The sequence below is a fragment of the Erpetoichthys calabaricus genome, chromosome 17 (genome assembly GCF_900747795.2).
Source record: "Erpetoichthys calabaricus chromosome 17, fErpCal1.3, whole genome shotgun sequence".
Classification (NCBI taxonomy): Eukaryota; Metazoa; Chordata; class Cladistia; order Polypteriformes; family Polypteridae; genus Erpetoichthys; species Erpetoichthys calabaricus.
The window spans coordinates 78,531,304-78,553,689 of NC_041410.2; the positions used below are offsets into that span (position 1 = coordinate 78,531,304).

The 22,386-nt window shown below is 36.3% G+C and overlaps 1 protein-coding gene across 1 annotated transcript in view; it reads left to right on the plus strand.

Annotated features, from left to right (window-relative positions):
• gsk3ab (glycogen synthase kinase 3 alpha b) overlaps positions 1 to 22,386 on the plus strand; it is an 85,500-nt gene that overhangs the window by 45,047 nt on the left and 18,067 nt on the right. Inside the window, exons 3-7 of the mRNA XM_051920923.1 lie at positions 1,164 to 1,247; positions 1,332 to 1,442; positions 3,865 to 3,995; positions 4,225 to 4,429; positions 4,514 to 4,609. Of these exons, the coding sequence (XP_051776883.1) occupies positions 1,164 to 1,247; positions 1,332 to 1,442; positions 3,865 to 3,995; positions 4,225 to 4,429; positions 4,514 to 4,609 (627 nt within the window). The remainder of the gene's footprint in view (positions 1 to 1,163; positions 1,248 to 1,331; positions 1,443 to 3,864; positions 3,996 to 4,224; positions 4,430 to 4,513; positions 4,610 to 22,386) is intronic.

Below are 22,386 nucleotides of genomic sequence, written 5' to 3' on the forward strand. Positions count from 1 at the left end.
GCAAACAAATTAAAAACACTGAGATTGTTATAAAAATAACTGTTCATTAATATTTATTTGAGGAACTGTTATGCTTTGAGGTTGTGTGGCAGCTAGTGACACAGGAAGCATTGTGTGAGTACAGATAAGAATTGATTTGACTAATTATCATCAAATCCTCGAATGTCAGACATTCAGTGAAGAAACTGAAGCTCAAAACAGGTACGCTTCTATAACAAGACAATGATCCAGAGCGCACTTTGAAATCTATTTATAAATGGCTACTTCAGTACCAAAATGTGATTAAAAATTTGGGTAGATTTTAAAAGAGGCATGCATGCTGCAAGACAACCCAAGAACATCTCACTGCTGGAGGTGATCTGCAATGAAGAATTACCAAAAAAATTATTCGTAAAGTCATGGCAGGGTTCAGAAACCTTTCCAAGCACTGTTCCTTACCAAAGGGGGAGTTACTGAGTACGGACTTAGTAGACAAATGTCACATTTACTTTTATATTTTTTCAGTTCATCCAATAATTAGTGACTTTCGATGTACATTTTCATAACAATGCCAGTGTTTTAGTTTGTTTGGATCTGTCATCCACCAACATTTACACATTTTTAAAAGGTGCATATAATTGTGCAAGGCACGCAACTTGATCTACATTAGGTTTGTTGGAGCAGTTTCAATCTGTACTTTTTGTAGCCAGTTACTGTGTTGTTGAAGCATCAGTCTGTTTGCCTTCACTTTGTACTGTTCTGTTATTTTCTTCATCTTCCTTTATGTTTAAGCTTACTGTACATCTATTGTAGGAAAAGCTCTTCTTCAGGCCTATTTCTCCAATTGCTTTCACATTGAGGGTCTGATTCTGATAGGCAATTTCATGCAAGTACTTTGCATGTTGGCAAAATCAAAGACCTTGCTTCCTGCTAGAGTGAATCTTGGTTTCATATGGCTCAAGCTAATGATGTTAGGCATTTTTCTGTCAATTTTATGTTCCTACGTATTGCCAGTGACCTTTATATTACAGTCAAGGTGATAAGGTTCTTTACAAGTTCAATGCTTTTCTGTAGGGATTAATCTGCATTTCTTAAAGCAGATTGAAGATATGTGAGTTGTAATCTACTGTATAACAGTTTATTCTGAGTGTTCCAAATTATTATTATTATTATTTTTTTTTTAGAATCGTGAATTGCAGATCATGAGGAAGCTGGACCACTGTAACATTGTTCGGTTACGCTATTTTTTCTATTCCAGTGGAGAAAAGGTATTGGTATGCTTTAAAACTAGTCCTTTGAAAATGCATCATCTTTTATTCTATCATAAAAATGTATCCCCTGTCTATTTTCAGAAAGATGAGGTGTACTTGAATCTGGTGCTTGACTTTGTTCCAGAAACAGTCTACCGAGTGGCTCGGCACTTTATCAAAGCAAAAACGACCATCCCTGTTATTTATGTCAAGGTAAGACAAGCATTTTGTAGAATATACATTTGGAGAAACCTTGGATAGTTGTTTGGGGTATCACTTTCTCTGTGTGTGTGTTTTTCCATAATTAATGGAAATTATGTTTGTATGATATTTTCCTTAAATACATATTGCTGAAATTATTAGGTATTTTTCTGTTTTTTGTTTAGTTTTGACAGATACAATTAATAACTTAAAATTTCTTTTACTGACAATTATTGAGTAAATGATGTAATCTCATTAGTGAAAAAAATGTATGCTGTGGCATGTCCTGCATGTAACTGTCCTCTTTTGCTTAGAATATATTATTTATTCATTAATATTTTTCTTCTGTTTGTGGGGTATTGTAAAGTGTTCATGTTACATTAGCCAATAACAGCATAGAAATGTGTTATTAGACATCAAATATACTTTTGAATGAAAAATATTTTAAACATGTCTAATATTTGGATTGGAGTGATCTAATATTAGTAGTACTATCAAGAGTATAGTGAAATTCTTTTTGCATGTTCAAACAGCATGCAATACTTTACCACTCTCCAGCACTTGATTAAAATAATTTTTAAAAAAAATAGTAAAATGCATAATTTTATTTAACAGGAATCGGCTTGCCAAAGCTACTCCTTAACCCTGTTTCCTTTAGAATTGTTCAGCTATCTTCAGTTATTCTTAGTATTTCACCAGCATCAGTGCATCCAGCATATGTTTTTGACCACTCATTAAAATTTTTTGAAGCATATGCTTTTACAATTCAGACTCAAGTCATCAGTAAGAAAAAGAGCCAACTTGATAGCAAAAAAAGCTGCTCATATTTTTATTAAAAGAATTTACACTAATACTTTGTTCAAATTTTCTTTGGATATGTCAACTAGTCACAAATTAATTTTGGTGTTTTAAATAAAATTCAGTTAAATTTTTGGCTAAAATGCAAAAGATGGGCAAATACTTTATATTTCAGAGAAATTTGTGACTTATTTTTCCTCTAATGTGCTTTGCAATTGGTCACACCCAGATGAGGGAGCAAAAACAACTTTATTCTTTCACTAACATTAAAAAAATATATTATTATATAGGTAAAGTCACCATTTACTGACTATGAATATTTTATATATGTATTTTCTCATAGTTTGCGTGTCATTCTGCTCATCTTAGGCAGTTGGGAGGCATAAAGCAGGAATTTTTCTAATATTCCCAGTATCTGTTGCTTCTGTGAGAAGTGAATCTGTACTCTCTGAAGTAACTTGTTAGACTTAATCTCCAATTTGTGTTTCACTTACACTGCTGTAAATAAACCCACATTTCTTTCCTTTGGTGTGATGCTGTTTAATCACTTTGTGATTATTGGCATTTGCCTTTTATTGTCTGTGTGTTTGTAATACACTGTGTTGTAATTCAGAATGACTTCAAATATCTAAGTTGTTGTCGGTAAAATTCAATATTAATGTATTTGATTTATTGCAAGCTTTATACTTAATCAATTAAAATATGCATTGAAAATATTATTATGTAGTTTGTTATTCCAGTGTAACTGAAATTCATACCTTTCCTATCTTTCTAATAATTCTTCATATATTACTGAAAACATCATTAAAGTATAAATTCCATTTTTTGAATCATTGGTTTTCATTTGTAAATTTGGATCTGATGTTTTATTGAGTTTCCTTTACATGTTATAACCACAAGGGAGTGCCCTTGAGCACCAAACCTCAGACACAAACACAATTCCTTTGACACCTTCTTTACAAGAATGCCAGAAATGTACCATCCATCCATCCATCCATTTTCCAACCCGCTGAATCCGAACACAGGGTCACGGGGGTCTGCTGGAGCCAATCCCAGCCAACACAGGGCACAAGGCAGGAAACAATCCTGGGCAGGGTGCCAACCCACCGCAGAGAAATGTACCAATTCATAATTTTCTTCTTACATCTTCTAGGGTGTAGCCTGCTGATTCCCAAATCTGACTCGATTAAGTGAGGCGGCAGGCTTTCTTTTAAACTTGACCAGAAAATTACTTCCAATGTCATGCCCAAGTTATCCAAAGAATTTCTGGTTCATACGGAAACCAAGGCAGTTCTGCCTGGCAGTACCCTCTGGCTACACTCAAAGATCCCAACAGGGCTGTTTTCCTGGACCCTAACTCCCATGGTCATCCTGCAGGTGTCTTAATGAGGGAATTAACTGCTCCTGGCATGTCAGTTTGTTCTGTCCATCCATTATGGCCTTCTGGCCAGGATGCCCATCCTTCCTAGCAATTACAATGTACTTTTGATTTCAAGTTTTTTTTTTTCTTTTTTTTTTTCATTTGCTTTATATAGGTTTTGTTCAAAATGGATAGCATCTTTTTGTAGTTGTTTGTACATTTATAGCTTTATTTTTGATAAACTTTTTAATAATAACTGATTTTTCTCATTTATAGGTGTATATGTATCAGCTATTCCGAAGTTTAGCATACATTCACTCACAAGGTGTTTGTCATCGGGACATAAAGCCACAGAATCTGTTGGTAGACCCAGAAACAGCCGTCCTTAAGCTATGTGATTTTGGCAGGTGTGTTCTCTTTTCTTAAATGTTTGTGTTTGGTTAAAAGAGAGAATTATTTATACATTGTTTGAGGACTTTGAAAAAAGAATTACATTTTTGAAAAAAGCATGATGATTTAAAATTAGAGAAGTCTTTAAACATCACTAGAGTTTGGCAAGACATTGTGATTAAGATTAGACATCATCATAATTTTGTGTTTTTAATTTGTAATTTTTTTTTTTTTTTTTTTTTTTAGTGCAAAGCAGCTGGTTCGAGGAGAACCAAATGTGTCCTATATCTGTTCACGCTATTACCGTGCTCCAGAGCTCATCTTTGGAGCTACAGACTACACTTCTAATATAGATATCTGGTCGGCAGGTTGTGTGCTAGCGGAGTTGCTGCTAGGCCAGCCAATCTTCCCTGGGGACAGTGGAGTGGACCAGCTTGTTGAAATTATTAAGGTAAATATCTATTTTAAACTTTCCTGTTACTAGGGAATGTATAATTTTGAGATATATATGTATTTTTATTTTTGTATTTTACAGGTTTTGGGGACCCCTACAAGAGAGCAGATACGAGAAATGAACCCCAACTATACAGAATTTAAATTTCCACAGATTAAAGCACACCCTTGGACAAAGGTAAGCAGACTAATTAATGCCACTAAACTATTATAACATCCTAGCAGCACTAGGCACAAAAATATTTTGTTAATAATATATATATATATATATATATATATATATATATATATATATAATATATATTTATTAATATATATTTAGCCTGCTCTCTCTTCCCCATCCAAAAACTAGAGGTTAAAGTTGGCTATTCCTGGCAATCGGAATATTAGTCTATTTCCTGCCAGTACATCACCCTGCAGCTCTTGTATTGACCTTCTTCTGATCTGAACTGAACTCTCTTGTTTCTGACGTAAAGACCGGCTTTTATTCCAGGTCAACCATCACCTGACCCAGGTCTAACACTCCTCACGCGCCTAGCCTAAATGTTATCTGTGCTAATTACGCTTTGCTTACACTCCGCACCACAACCTTATGTTATGCTCGCGACCATCGTTCGCCTTGTGCCTGTCTGTTACTCTGCAGCCTCTAAATACCACAGCCTTTCCACTTGTGCACCTGAGGAACAAACCTGTAAATAACCAAAGTTTGTTTTTTTTTTTGTTTTTTTGTTTTCCTTTTATTACAAGGATGATGCATGCAAACAAATACGGAGCAAAGTACCTTTAAATGAATACACTGGGGGGACATTTTCTCACAATGCCACAAGAGCAATTACATCAAACAATCATCCATCAATCCATTTTATAGCCCATGAGAAATAAATGGTTAAAAAAACTAAATAAGTAATACCTGTAAAATCTTTCAGTTTCATATGAATTCCCTACTGGACTTGTAAGTTATGTTATAGATGTATGAGTTGTCTGCAAAATTGAGCAGCTTCAGAAAATAAGAATGCTATGGATTTTTACAAATCTTGCCTGAAGAAGGGGCCTGAGTTGCCTCGAAAGCTTGCATATTGTAATCTTTTTAGTTAGCCAATAAAAGGTGTCATTTTGCTTGGCTTTTCTCTACAAATGCAAAAGAAATACAGTATGTAGACCACTGCATTATTTTGAAAACTGTACTGAATAATTTAACATGATTTGACGAGAGAACCGGTCTGTGATGAGACAACTCTATTTTTTTGCTCTGATGCCAAAACAATAGTAAGTTTTTTGTTTTTCAAACACATGTATAATATCTTTCCACCTCTATTTAGGCTAATCTTGAAAATATCAATAGACTGAAATTTTAAATCACTCTTTAAAAGATTTTGAAAAATCTTGTTGACATTACTGGTAGAGGTGAGTGATATAGGCAAAAAATTCTCCATATTTTCCATTATTTTGATAGGAGCAATAATTTGGTGGTGATTCTTGTATTATAAATTAATCTGTGCCCTTTAATAAATTGGCTGAAATTTACATTTACAAGAAAATAATTGTTGGGTTTGTTTTATTTTGGTCTTGTAGAGACTTGTTTCTGCCATCCGTGCTCTTTACTAAATGTGCTGCTGTGCTGGTCTGTAGCAAGATGACACTAATGACATTTTGTTTAGCCTAATTCTTCTCTAAAGTGTAGAAAAGAATACAAGGTTCTCTACTTGTATATTTTGGATTTTTAAAAATTCAAACAGAACAATGGAATGTCCCAATCGATGGAATTTCAACCAAAAGCTTCATTTCTGTTGAAGCAAGCACCAGCACTGCTTTGGCAAGTGAGTTGGCAGCTTCTCTCTTTCCTCACAAAATTGTGTCTGTGTGTCATAAACAGTGGCCGTCTTGCCGGAGTCTGGTCACTTGCTGATTATCTGTTTATAATGCTATCTATCTAATTAAGATATGTGTAACCTAAGTGATAGCATTATATGCAGCTAATTGTAAATTCCACTCTACTAGCGTAGGTTTTAAGAGTTCAAACAGCAATTGAACACTAATGGTGCATACACCTCAAACGGGGGTATTTCACACACTGGTTTAAATTTTTATAAGGCTATGTATTTTATGTAATTAAAGCTTTCATCTCATACAAATTACACATCCATCTCTAAACTTTTCAGAGATTGTTGAATTCATCTCTCTCGATGAGGTGAATTGTTGCCCTTTTTTTTTTCTTTTTTTTTTTTTTTTTGTATTTTAATTTGTGACAGTATTTGTTGTGTTCTAACAATGTTGGTTATTTTTCTTGTTATTGGGACATTTTCTGATAAATGATTCAGCTAATGCTTTCTTAGCAAGATTTTGTACAGTCAGATTGGGTTCCTTTAGAGAACCAGATGACTCTCAAAGCATTTTATAAATTGTTACAAATGTCCTTCCTGCACTTGTAAATCAAACACTGCTTACTATTTGTATGATGTCAGATGTTGCTTTAATGTATATGGGGCAAAATATCGTTGTACGGTTTTGATACAGACTACATTGATGCAATGTAAAAAATGTATTTCATTAACACAGTACACGTTCGTACTTTTAACAGTTTTTAAAAGAAACAGTCAGAATACAGCATTTAAGTACGAGGTTGGAAAAATGGACAGATGGATGAGTGGCAGATAGGCTGTTCAGCCTCAGCAAGCAAAACTATTATAACATATAACAATATGTGCTACATGTGAAATATGTCTGTCAATACAGCTACAAGAAGGAAAAGGTAATTAACTGAATGACCATTGAAATGTGATTGATGTAGTGTTTAGCACTGTAGCTGTACAGTTTTAGAGGCATTTTAGGCTTAACTCTAGTGATTTATAGCAACCTTAGCTGGCATATATTTTAACAGAAAACCCTCAAGAAAGCAAAAACAAAAAGTCCTGATGTGGGCTCAGATACACTCTGTCAAAATTACAGGTAAGAAAGAATTTGTCCCATCATGGAAGCATGGAGGTGTTTAGGAGAGATGGCAGTGGAGTTTTTAACCAGATTGTCTAATGCAGCGGTTCTCAAACTTGTTTAGAATTTCTTGTAGTGCTGGGCGGTATACTGGTTCACACCGAAAACCGTTTTTTATTTTTTTTATGATATGGATTTTTCTTATACCGCAACACCGGTTTAAATTGCCTAAACGACTTTCGGAACTTGGCGCAGCGGGAAACTGTTCAAGTGGGGACCTTTTTCACTGCTACACCGCTAAACACAGATTTGTTGCACTAGGGCTCTTTATCACTGCTACACCACCAAATAGTGGGCGGTAGCATAGGAATGCTGCGTGGTGAAAATGGACAGAGAGCCTGGAGATACTTTAGTTTTAAAAGGTCAGATGTGTAAATACTGTTTCTATACTACTGGATAATACTGCAAGCCAAGTTGTACTTGTTTTATTTGTTTTCAATACAGTGTAATGTACCTGGGTACTGTGTAATAGTGTGATGACATGTTTTCAAACCCCGTCATAAGTTATATAGCACATTAAATGCTTTGTGTTAAGTGATTCTTAAACTGACTTCTTCTTGCACTAAGAGGAGGCGCCGGCAGCGATCGCCGCACAGAATACATTCACTTCATGATCTTCCTTCTCTCTGAACATTTAGAATGCTAAACTAAATGCTTAATATAATTTTCATGGTGAAATGCATTAAAGCGTGCATTAATCATATGGGGGCACGGCGGCGTGCCTGCCTTGCATTTGCATGTTTTTCTGGTGGGTTTACTTGGCGCTTCAGTTTCCTTTCAAAGTCATGTAGGATGTGGGGTTTTGTTGTGCTATATTGACCCTGCTAGTGTATGTTTTGCTTGTATTCATCCTTCGATGTGCTGGCGACTCATTCAGAGATGGGTGCAACTCTGAATGGATGGCATAATTAAACATGTATAACAAAGATATTTTTAAAGTTCTGAACACTCTGTGGGCTAAGTTTATAAGTAGTTTTAATTTCACAAAGATGTTTATCGTGTGGTGATTGGTTATGTGGAGAAAGAAAAAGGACGGATAGGAACAGGGGTTTTAGTTCGTCAGATAGAGACAGCACACGTGCAATAAAGAGAGCCCGCTCAGAAGAACATGCATTGAATTCTGTGTTCATACATCCAGTTTTTTGGAGCCTCGTCACACCTGCCATAAATTTCTCTACACTGAACATACACCTGGGGACCCCTTACTGCGAGGGAGCAGCACTACCGCCTCGCTACTGTGCATGTGTAATACCTGCTTTAATGCATTTCATCATGAAAATGATATCAAGTATTTATCTTAGCATTCTAAATTTTCAGAAAGCAGGAATATCATGAAGTGAATGGATTCTTTATGGCAGCGTTTTCCAAACTGGGAGGCGCGCCTCCCTAGGGAGGCGTGGACTAGTCTAAGGGGAGGCGCGAATATTAGCCAGGATTGACAAAAAAAAGTGCACGTGCAGCTAATACGATACGTAACATATAGGTACATATTAACTACTATGCTGCTGATGCTACCCTTACCCCGTAGCAAACAGTACGGTTCAGAAATATATCAGCACCGTAGGCCGTAGGGCTTGTATTGTCTATGCGCATACGCGAAAAGATTTGGCGGCTGCGTATTACTGCGTAAATATTCAGACGCGTTGTCGGACTTCTCACTTTCTTACCTACGATATCCACTCATTGCAAGGATAAACCACCAGCGGTATGACACGTAACTTGGCCGACCAGTAACTCTCCAAAAATCGAGACAATATCGACTTCAGTTTAGCTCAGCAGTGTTAGATTGTGTTTCTTATTTTATTTTGACGTACCTAATTACTCATTGATCACAATAGTAAGTAATTTAATTAAGTTTAATTTTTTTAAGAACAATAAATTAATTATCCTAATATTTTTAGAGAAATGGGTAAGTTCTTGACTGGTTATAAGAGAAAATCCTCTAATAATGAAGAATCTGATGTTGGCACAAGTAGTAGGAATCAGGAAGGAAGAACTCCCAAGACAAGAAAATACGATTCGTCTTATTTATCGTTCGGATTTACAAGTGTTATTACTGATAATGTGGAAAAACCAATGTGTTTGTTTTGTTCGAAAGTTTTGGCTGCTGATAGTATGAGACCCGGAAAATTAAAACGCCACATTGAAACTATGCATTCTCAATACGTTGGCAAGTCCCAAGAATTTTTTCAAAGAAAATTGGATGAGTTCACTAAACAAAAGCAAACGTTCAAAAAAATAGTTCATATTCCATCAAATGCGTTACTAGCATCGTACTTAGTATCTTACAGAATCACGAAGTGTAAAAAACCACACACAATAGGAGAAACATTAGTTTTGCCAGCAGCTATTGATATGGTCAAAACAATGTTTGGCGAATCATATGCAAAACAGTTGCGACAAATACCGCTTGCTGATAACACTGTTGGCAGAAGAATCGATGATATATCTGACGATCTTTGCGATCAATTAGTTTCTCAGATGCGCACTTCAAAATTCGCCTTACAAGTAGATGAAGCAACCGATGTAGCTAAAGACGCACATTTAATTGCATATGTTCGATATGTTGAAGAGAATAATATAATTGAAGATATATTATTTTGCAAACCCATTCCTGGCAAAGCCACATCCAGTGAAATTTTTAATATAATCGATAATTTTTTTGATGAGAACGGCATATTGTGGAATAATTGCATTGGGCTTTGTACAGACGGTGCACAGTCAATGTCAGGACACAAAACTGGCCTTCAAGCACTAATTAAAAGGAAAACACCCGATGTTCTCTGGACGCACTGCATGCTCCACAGAGCAGCTCTCGTATCAAAAAATATGAGTGAGGAACTTAACTACGTTTTTACAAAAGTAACGAAAGTTGTAAACTACATAAAAACAGTCCATTAAAAGTTAGGTTATTTGCAAAGCTGTGTGAAGATATGGAAGCTGCTTACACCTCACTTTTGTATTATTGTGAAGTGCGCTGGCTATCTCGTGCAAAAGTGATTCAGAGGGTACTTGAACTCAAAGAAGAAATTGCAATTTTTCTCGAAGAAAATCATAATGAGGATGCAAATATGTTTAGGGATGATAATTTTATTATTAAACTTACCTATTTGGTGGAAATTTTTGGAAAATTGAGTGTTTTGAATAAATCGATGCAAGGGCCACAAATGCATTTATTGATTCAAAAAGATAAAGTGAAAGCATTCATTAAAAAAATGGAGATATGGAAGACAAATTTGGAAAAAAATAGGTTCGACATGTTTCCACTTTTAAATTTATGCGCCCAAGTTAATATAGAAGCAAACAAAAATCTATTTGTTGAACACTTGGATGGTTTGTTAATTCATTTTTCGAATTATTTTGATGATCTTGATTTTACAAAATATGCGTGGATACAGAATCCATTTATCGACGAAGAAGATGACGAATTTGAATTAACAAGTATTGAGAAAGAAAACTTGATTGAACTATCTTGTGATACTTCTTTAAAACAAAAATTTCAGAATGTATCTCTGATTCAATTTTGGCTAGATATTAAGAGTGAATATAATATTTTGTCAAATAAAGCTTGAAAAGTATTGCTGCCATTCGCAACATCTTATTTATGCGAAACAGGATTTTCTGCATTAGCTGCAATAAAATCGAAATATCGTGCTCGTTTGGTTGTAGAAAAGGAGCTTCGTGTAGCTATCTCATCAATGACACCGAGATTTGATAAACTTTGCGCTAATAGGCAAGCACATCCATCTCATTAAGCGACAATAATAAAATATTGTTATTCGTTTTTCTTGTGTATAAGAGTTTATCTTAATAAATTTTTTAGTACTAAAAATTTTTGTGTTTGTAGTATTTTATAAAATGGAAGAGAGGCGCCATATGGTCTAATATTTTTAAGGGAGCCGTGATAAAATAAAGTTTGGAAACCACTGCTTTATGGTGATCGCTGTCTCCTCTTAGTGCGGAGGAAGTCAGTTTAAGAAGCGTACTGATTAACAACTGGGTCGGGGAACGCAATACAAAGCATTTAATGTGCTGCATTAATTTATGACGGGGTTTGACAAAATCTAGTAAATTAAACATTGATTTTAGGAAGAAGTTTAGTTTACGACATTCTACTTTAATTATGAAGTAAACTATGAGAATAAAATGGAAATGTCGACTTTAATCTCAACATAAACGGCGAGAATAAAGTGGAAATGTTGACTTTATTCTCGACATATAGTTTGTTTTTTTCTTCCCTGTGTCCGAATTATTTTTTTCTTCACTGTGGCCCTAATACGATTCCGTAGGGCTATACCACAAATAGCAAGTTGCAGGTATATTATTTATGCATATAGCTTAGCTTGAAGCAAGGTCCATATTAATGCAGTTTGCCTAAATGATGGTTCAGTTGGTAAAGATGTCATCACCAAGTTGCACTTGTTTTATTTTATTTTAATTTGGTGAATACTGTGTAATGCACCTGGGCTTGAAGTCTTGAAGTAATAGTGCAACTATCAGTAATAATACTATTATTTATTTTATTGTTATTATTTATTAGTTTAAATATTATGCAGTTTAATGATGATAAAGTTGTTTAAAAAGTCACTTTAACGTGTCAGTGGACAGAGATTGTTAACATTAACAGAAAGTGTAGTTGGTTTACAAAAAATATTTACAATTTATTCCTTTTCTAAGACATATTCAGTGCAATACAACTTTTGACAAGCACTTCTGGATATTTTGCTAAGTCTAAATGCCTCTTTGTATGGTTGAAAATATGTTGTCAAAATTATAGTTTAAGTTTTTGCAAAATTTGTTCAATAAAAAGGTTCTATATTTTGACTGCATCTGTCATGCAATGTGATACCTTCTCCATTAGTGCCACCCCCTTGAAAACTATCACTTTATGGGGCAATGCAAACCTGTATTAATACTTGTGTGCACATTAAAATGTTTTTTTTGTACAATGTACAATACTCTTGACAGTGGAATAGGTTATTCTTAGCCAGTAATTCCAGTGGAAAATGTGGTTAACATCCACTCTATGCATGGGGAAAAAAATACCGTTGAATACTGTGAAACCGGGATAATTTAGAAAAATACCGTGATATAGAATTTTGGTCATACAGCCCACCCCTAATTTCTTGCATGGCGGTCCCTTTAAAAATTGTTCGATAGCTCGCGGACCCTTTTATTAAAAATTAAAAAATCAATATTATTTCAAGAAACTTGGGGACGCCAAATACTTTGCACAAGGGTGCCACATACCCACTGCGTGGCAGCATAGGTACAGGCTGCTGTGAATAAAACATTTTTTGACAATTAAGTTAAAATTTTAATGGGATGGATGCATCTGCTTTGCCTTAACCAGTTCTTCTATGTTTGGGTTTGTTTTGGCCAGTGCAACTCTCATATCATTTGTCGCGTCTAATCTGTTTTGAGATTTTGTTTTGATAGTAAGTAGTGTGGAAAAAGCCGTCTCACACTCATAGGTGGTTGCGAATGGAATCAGCACACTTGGAGCCACCTTAAAATTATATTCAAATCAAGATCAATGGAACGAACAGATCATCAAGACTCATTGTCGATTTTTTTAAACCGCCTCTTAGCAATCACTTTATTTTAATTGTCTCATTATGAACACTTTTACTTCATTGCGTTGAGCGGGCAATTTCACTACTTAAAAACACAAAAAATATAAAATATGTTGTTTGCTGATTATCTGTATCCAACTTTAGCGCTCTTATTTGCTTCTAAAATATACGAAAACTGTTTGCGAGTGTTTTGATTCTACGAAAGAATCGGTAATTTTTGATTATGATAAAAATAATAAGGGCTGGTTTGTGCCTAGCGATAACGGTGGGAAAACAATGCGGTGGCAGTGAGTAACGGAACAGCGGATTAGTGGTTGGGTCTAGGTGGTGGGGGTAACGACGGCGCTCAGTCACTTACTTCCCCTCAGATGGTAAAGGTTAATAATTATAAAAATATAAATAGTATAAATATGCAATCATTTCTCACGGTCCCACCGAAACCGCTTCAGACCGCAGACCCCAGTTTGATAACCGCTGGTCTAATGGAATCTTGGAAAGTGAGAGGATGCCTGAGGAGTGGAGAAGAAGTGTACTGGTGCGGATATTTAAGAATAAGGGGCATGTGCAGGACTGTAGTAACTACAGGGGGGTAAAATTGATGAGCCACAGCATGAAGTTATGGGAAAGAGTAGTGGAAGCTAGGTTAAGAAGTGAGGTGATGATTAGTGAGCAGCAGTATGGTTTCATGCCAAGAAACAGCACCACAGATGCAATGTTTGCTTTGAGGGTGTTGATGGAGAAGTATAGAGAAGGCCAGAAAGAGTTGCATTGCGTCTTTGTGGACCTGGAGAAAGCATATGACAGGGTGCCTCGAGTGGAGTGGTATTGTATGAGGAAGTCGGGAGTGGCAGAGAAGTAAGTAAGAGTTGTACAGGATATGTACAAGGGAAGTGTGACCGTGGTGAGGTCTGCAGTAGGATTGACGGATGCATTCAAGGTGGAGGTGGCATTACATCAGGGATCGGCTCTGAGCCCTTTCTTATTTGCAATGGTAATGGACAGGTTGACAGACGAGATTAGACAGGAGTCCCCATGGACTATTATGTTTGCTGATGACATTGTGATCTGTAGCAATAGTAGGGAGCAGGTTGAGGAGACCCTGGAGAGGTGGAGATATGCTCTAGAGAGGAGATGAATGAAGGTCAGTAGGAACAAGACAGAATACATGTGTGTGAATGAGACACAGGTCAGTGGAATGGTGACGATGCAAGGAGTAGAGTTGGCGAAGGTGGATGAGTTTAAATACTTGGGATCAACAGTATAGAGTAATGGGGATTGTGGAAGAGAGGTGAAAAAAAGAGTTCAGGCAGGGTGGAATGGGTGGAGAAGAGTGTCAGGTGTGATTTGTGACAGTCTGATATCAGCAAGAGTGAAAGAGAAGGTCTACAGGACGGTAATGAGACCAGCTTTGTTATATGGGTTGGAGACGGTGGCATTGACCAGAAAGCAGGAGACAGAGCTGGAGGTAGCAGAGTTAAAGATGCTAAGATTTGAATTGGTGTGACAAGGATGAATAGGATTAGAAATGAGTACATTGGAGGATCAGCTCAAGTTGGACGATTGGGAGACAAAAGTCAGAGAGGCGAGATTGCGTTGGTTTGGACATGTGCAGAGGAGAGATGCTGAGTATATTGGGAGAAGGATGCCAAGGATAGAGCTGCCAGGCAAGAGAAAAAGAGGAAGGCCTAAGAGAAGGTTTATGGATGTGGTGAGAGAGAACATGCAGTTGATGGGTGTAACAGAACAAGATACAGAGGACAGAAAGATATGGAAGAAGATGATCCGCTGTGGCAACCCCTAATTGGAGCAGCCAAAAGAAGAAGATGGGATCTGTGACACAAGACCAAATCAATCAAACAAATGTGATATAAATGGAAACCATTACAACATTCAGCAAACTACATAATTTTAACTGGCAGTAGTAGTATAGGTGATGTGAAAATAGAATAGAATAACAAGAGGCTGGACGCTACCTAGTACTATACATAGATTAAGCAACATTCTTGGAGCAATTCTACTACAATGACCTTTCAAAATGAGATGTCATGCTGCACACCTCCCCAGGTGTGGGTTTTTGCATAATAAATAATTATTACAAGATATTGGTTGAATCAACAAACTCTACAAGAATCAAATGAATTGTACCACAGCTCCAGACAGTTAAACAGCACAGACCATTTGAACAGTTTCCAAATGTGAAAAACAAACCCAGAAGTTAAATAAACATTACCAGTTGTAACAGTTATCCTAGGCTCCAGGTTTAGTTTCTCTTTTTTTGAATAATGGTAGTTTTGATGATATTGTTTGACATTATGTTCCAGATATTCATTTTACAGTCTGTTGTACAGAATTTGTTTCATGGTTGTGAACTTCATGCTCTGCAACTTTGCAAATGTGCAGTGTTTTCCTCAAATCATGTAACTTACTGTAGTCTGACAGAGTACATATCTGTTAGTGACTGCTTGTGTAATTTTAGTATTCTCGGTATGTGCATTTTTTGGTGATGATTTTGCTACGACAATATTTGTTATTGAAGATGCTCAAAACCAAGCAGTATACACAAGTTTTGTGTTTTGATAAAGTTTTATAAACCTATTAAAATATTTATTGTTTGCCGCCATTATAGGCCACAATTTACGATGTGCCGTAAATTATGATGATAATGACTGTGGTAGTTAATTTTTCTGTTATCTTGACAATCCAAATGTTACCTAGGGTCACCCTTTTTGCAGCCCCCTGTGTCAGGATACATTTTTGGCTTTCTAGGTTGTCTGCTAATTTGTGCTTAATCATTTTATTTTTAACTGTTTTAGAACAGTGGTTTTCAACATGTATTACTCCAAGGTCTCCTAGTACTGTATATCACATGAATATGTGAAAGCCTCCGAACTACACAGGCAATGGTTTTTTCCATCTTGTTTGTACTGTTGCTACAGTCTTACTAGTGATGCTTGTTTTTTGAACTTACAAAAGCATTTTTCCTGCTAGTGTTGTTACTCTGCTTGTTTTTTTTTAAAGCATAATACAAAATTAATAGGCCATAAAGAATCAGCCTATAATTTTTGTAACTAAATTTATTTTTTATTATTGCTTGAATTTCTTAATCATAACATAAATTCCTTAGCCATTTTATGGGTAAGTAATATCTAGCAATTACCAAAATACAGAAATGCTACTGCAGATATTTTGATAACAAGAGAAGCTGCTAACCACTTACTTGGTTTATGTATATTTGTTTAATAATAAAATGATTATCTATTTCTGAAAATAAGTGTAACTATTAAAATGCAAAATTATTTGTGGCAGGCGTGTTTTCGTAGCTGAAGCTACTTTCTTAGCCTGTAGACTGGAGCAGTCCCATCAGTGATAACGAAAGTTAGCACAAGCTGTAATACAAATGCGTTTTCCACATACAACTTGATTATTGTATGTGGAGAGAAAAGATAAAAGCATCATGTCGGACTGTGATAGCAGTCAGTTAAGCTGCTGGAGGCTGGGTAGCCCTGACATATGTGTATCTTCAAAAAACTGAGCGGAGTGACTACAGTGCCATATGAGATTATCATAAGTCTTTCAGATCTTTGCCATCTTTCCAAAAAAATTGTTCTTTTTTGGCAATGTGGATTATCACCTCCTTTTCACTTTTTTTTTGTTTGGGTCATTACAAGCAGTCTCTTGCCATTCTAACTGTTGGTTAGTAGCTGTAGTGCGCTGTGATGCACAGAAAAATATGAGCAACAACTAAATCCAGAATTGCTGTGAGTAAGTGGGGAGTCCATTTGATCTCTGCCTGGACTGGAGACGCATTTTAACGCCAGGTGTAAATGTAATCCAACTAAGCTTTATATGGAAACAGTCCACATATTGTAGTGACCTCTTCATAGGTAGAGGAAAAGAAGACACGCAAGTCTTCAAATGTAGTCAACCAAGAAAGAACAGTGTATTAGAATGTGAGGTTCAAAACTGGAGGGAAGTAAGGACTGAGCAAGAAAAGAACAGGTTAAAAGAAATAATGTTGTGAACTGTACATTCTCCCCCATTGTTCTGTCTTTGGGGGATGCCTTAACTGAGTGGTAGCTAAAGGCAGACACCGCTCCAAGCTTTTCTCAGGTTTAGACATGCCACTTAATCCTCTTCTTCTCTTTCTGCCTTTTATCTCCAGGTATAGCTACACCCACACTCAACCTCTATATAGCACTCTTTTTTTTTTCTGATTCTACATCCTTTTCTCCTTCCACACCACAGTTCACTTTCCTGTAATGGTGAGCTTTTTGCACCCCACCCATCACTCCTGCTTTTTTTTTTTGCTGCATTGACCATGTATGCGTTGTACGCAGTAGCATAGGTGAGACGGTATGAGATGCACTTTAAAGTGGGTCTTTGAGGTAACAGACATTGCACACCGTAAGTATTTGATGAAGTGGTCCACTTTAAAAACTTCAATTTGACACCCCTGCTGTAGCTGAATATTTAATGATTTTAAATATTTTGCTGTTATTTTATAATTGTTTTCAGTTAATTTGTAGTCCCCTGCAAGTTTACTCCCCACCCACCCCAGGTACAAAAATATCTTGCACACGCAACCAATTATTTTGCAAAATAACAATTCTTTTTTTCATAGTAATTTTTTTTTCTCTGATATAGGAATAATCATTACAGGAATAAAAGTGCCACATAAATTGCATTTTAAGGTGTTCTATAGTGTGACATGTATAAAGCAGTTTACAAGTAGCCTTCAACTTTTATCCTACTGTATTTATGTGGTGTTCTAGGCATAAAGTAATGAGGATACAATTACTATAAGTGAAGAGCAATTGTCTTAATTTTAGATTACATTATGTAGTTTATACTTCATATATTCATGGGTTTTACCCCAGCTACTCCAGCCCTCCACATCCCATATACAGTCAAAAATTATGTGAACCCTTTGGAATTATCTGGTTTACTGTATGAATTTGTCATAAAAAGTGATCTGATCTTCATCTAAGTCACATGTACTGATAAACACAATGAGCTTAAGACAATGACACACACAAAGTTCTATTCTTTCATTTCTTTATTATACAAACGCATTCAACGTTCACAGTGGTAGTGCAAAAAGTAAGTGAACCTTGGGATTTAATAACTGGCTGACCCTCCTTTGGCAGCAATGACCTCAACCAGGCGCTTCCTGTAACTGCAGATCAGACCTGCACATCGTGCGGGGGGATTTTAGCCCATTCTTCCCTGCAGAACTGCCTTAACTCCTCCATATTCTTTGGTTGTCTTCTGTGTATGGCTCTCTTCAAGTCATTCCACAGCATCTCAATAGAATTGAGATCTGGGCTCTGACTGGGCCACTCCAAAAGGCGGAGTTTGTTCTTCTGAAGCCATTGTGCTGTGGATTTGCTGCAATATTTTGGGGTCATTGTCCTGTTGCATCATCCAGCCTCTTCTGAGCTTAAGTTGATGGACAGACACCCTCACATTATCCTGGAGAATTTGTTGATAAAACTTGTGAATTCATTTTCCCCTCAATGATGGCAAGCTGTCCAGGCCCTGATTCAGTAAATCAGGCCCAAATCATGATGTTCCCACCACCATACTTTGCTGTTGGGATGATGTTTTGATGTTGATATGCAGTGCCCTTTTTACACTAAATGAAGTTCAGCTTCTTCCTCCCAAATAGTTCAATTTTGGTTTCATCACTCCACAAAAGATTTTCCCAGTACCATTGTGGAGTGTCCAAGTGGTTTGCATACTTCAGGCGTTCAGCAATGTTCTTTTTTGATAGCAGTGGCTTCCTTTTTGGTGTCCTGCCTTGGACTCCTTTCATGTTCAATGTTTTGCGTATAGTTGACTCATGAACAGAGATGTTAGCCAGCTCAAATGACTTCTTTAAGTCCTTTGCTGTCACTCTAGGGTTCTTCTTTACCTCCTTGTTGACTTTGTGTTGTGCTCTTGGGGTCATCTTGGCAGGGTGCCCAGTTCTAGGCAGAGTAGCCACAGTACCAAATTGTCTCCATTTATAGACAACTTGCCTAACAGTAGACTGATGAATATCTAAAATCTTTGAGATGATTTTGTATGTAACCCTTTCCAGCCTTATGTAAATTAACAGTTCTCGATCGTAGCTCTTCAGACAGCTCTTTTGTGTGAGGCATGATTCCCATCTGGATATGCTACTTGTCAAAAAATCACTTTATAGTGTTTTTTATCAATCAAAGTAATTCTAGGCAACACTTCTGAACTTGTTTAATTAAATGGACTCCAGGTGTACTAAATTCTGACTGCAATGAGCTTTTTAAAAAGTCATTAGCTTAGGGTTCACTTAGTTTTTCCAACCTTCAGTTTCACAGTTTGAATAATTTATTCAATATGATCAAAAATTCTCTGAAAATCTATGTATCTGTGTTTGTTCATTATTGTGACTGACATGAAGATACGACCATGTTTTATATGGGAATTAGACATATACATAATTGCTAGGGGTTCACATACTTTTTACTTTGACTGTATGTGTGTTTGCAAATTGGCAACTCTAAATTTGCCTAATGTGTTTATGATTGGGCATTGCAAAATATTGACATGTAGTCCATGGTAGACTTCTTCCACATGCTCAGTGCTGCAGAGATTTTGAGTCAAACCTTAATTGGATTAGTGGTTTTGAGACTGTTAAAGTACTTTGATGTGTGTCTGTGTTCTACTTAAACAGAGTGGGTTTTCAGATTAGTGTGCCCAATGACAGATATGGCATCCTATTCTCTATAGTTTTTATTCTGCTTTGATGATGATTATTTTCAGAAATAGTTGAAAATGTAACAACTTTTGATCATCCAAGGTTTCCTTATCTTGCATGTAGTTTTTTCACAGAAGAAAATTGAAATATGACAGTATAAAAGGCACATCCTTTCCTAACATTTTGCACAGCCATTAACAGTAATAATAATAATAAATTCTTTACCACCTTTTCTAGTTCAGTTAAGTTTTCTGCCATGTTCCCAGAGCATAGCTTCACAAACTATGTGGACTCCATGTCAAATATGAGCAAAACACAGCTAATGCAATTAATGTTTGAGTGCATTTAAGTAGTATCGCTAACATAACCTGTTTATGATTGAATGCTTTCACCTTTTTTTGCAATATTGACCCAAGACCCATGTTTGTACAGTTGCCACTCCAGATTCGTGAATGTGACATTCATAGGTTTGGTTATTTACGAGTGGTCATAAACAAGTGAAAATATTTTTGGAGATTGCTGAAAGATCGCTGAAGCTTGCAGATGATGCACAAGCCAAAAATATATAAACAATACTGAAAATAATTTGTATAAAATAAAAATAATATATTAATGGTTATTTTTGGTTTAAAAAAATACAACAGTGGGATGTATGCCAGCTACCTTCCACTTCACTGCTCCCTTAGTTATTTAGCAGATCCAGACATTTCCTTCAGCCATTTCACAGTTATTAAATTAAACCACAAAAATAATCTACTGTGACATGCTTTGCCACCATTAGGGGAGGCTCTAAGTATTATTCGCAAATGTTCTCATTCAGAGGGGTCAACCGCCCCCTAACCCTCTTGAATGTGAAGGGGTAACTTTTACATTTATTGACCACACACAACCCAATAACTCATTGAGTTTTATTATGACCACTAGCTATAGTGACTGCTGGTTTCAATTAATAATAAAAGCTTTTTGTATGCCTTTTCTTCCCAAATAAATGTTCATGTTAATGTACTTAAAACTATAGAGCAACAGAAAAAGTATTCAATTTGGTGTAGATTGCAGTGCTACTATAAAAAATTTTATTTTTAAATGAAATTGTAATTTAATTTGCACACTTTATTTTAAAATATTTTCTCATATTTCTTCCTTTTCTAAAAAACATCTTTGGACTGAAGACGTTTATTTCATATAGTCTTCATTAAAAAAAAAAATGCTGTTTGAAATGTCAGTTTATTTATCCCCTAGTATATTTTCTGACAGACTTTCTCTGCTCGAAATTAATATCTGCAATCAAGTCCAGTCTGTTCTCTCGGTGTGTACATCTTAACAGGAACTGCTTGGCTGGTGTTTAAGGTTTGGCCATGAGCAGAGCACAGCTGGACTAATGATCTTTACTATACATTTAGATCTTAGAAATTCTTGCAGTTACACAAATTATAACCAGTGATCTTGTAGGCCAAATATTAGCAGCATAATTTTTAAGAGTTTATAATGTTAATTTGTTTACTATTTTATCGCCTGCTCCTTCATGAATGCTATTTCACTATTTAGGAGAAAAAATAGCATCTTGCAGTCTGTGGTCCAGACATTTGGTTTCAAACTTGCTGGAACACTGTGGCAGTGTGCACATGCTGAACAAATTTTAGCAAGTCTGTAGACATAATTTTATGCTTTTTTTCTCCCTTTAAACTTGGCTTTTAGCTTATTCATGCTGTGGTGTGCATGCAGTGATTGCTAGCTTTTAGTTCATTCCACATCATACTCAGTTATATTACTTACTCAATTATTAACCCAACCTGCATATCTTTGAGATACGGGAGAATGTTGGAGTACCTTGAGAAGAGGAGTATTAAAAAAATGCACAGCAGGACAGACTGGTATTATCCATCCTGGTCTCCCTGGAATACAAGTCCTTGGCTTAGCAAGCCAATGCCAGACTGTACATATCATCTAATAAAAAGGGTCTCCCTTTCAGAAATGCAGCTTCCTGTGCCTTATCAGATTAGATGATTGATCCCAGAACAATTAACATCACTGAGAGATCTCTTGGAGGCACCAGTTTGACACCCAAGTTCAAACAAAACTGATGGACAGAACTTTGTGCCATTTATCTACTAAAGGATGGACTTATGTGCATCCAAGAAACCAATAGCAAAGCCCAGATCTGCTCTATTCTAATCGTGCTAACTATGCCCTAACTGGCTGTAACTTTAGCTCCTTTGTGCATGGAGCACAGTTATGCTGGAATGGAAATTGCCTTCTCCAAACTGTGGCAGCAACATTGGAAACACAAAATTGTCTAAAATGTTTTTGTATGCTGTAGCATTAACAGTACTCTTTACTGGAACAACACAGCCTAGCCCAAACCCTGAAAAACATCCCCAGAATTTTACATTGGGCAATATTCAGTCTTCTGGCATCAGTGAAACCTAGATTCTTACATCAGACTGCTAGATAGTGATATGTGATTCATCAGTCTAGAGAACAAGTATCCACTGCTCCATAGCCCAATGGTGGTATTCGTTACACTGCACCAGTTGATGCTTAGTATGGTACATTATAATTTTAAGCTTGTGTGCAGCTGCTTGGCTATGGAAACCCATGTCATGAAGGTCCTGTTGTGCAGTTCTTGTCCTAATGTTAATTTCAGATGCAGGTTGGACCTCTGTTGTGAGAGAT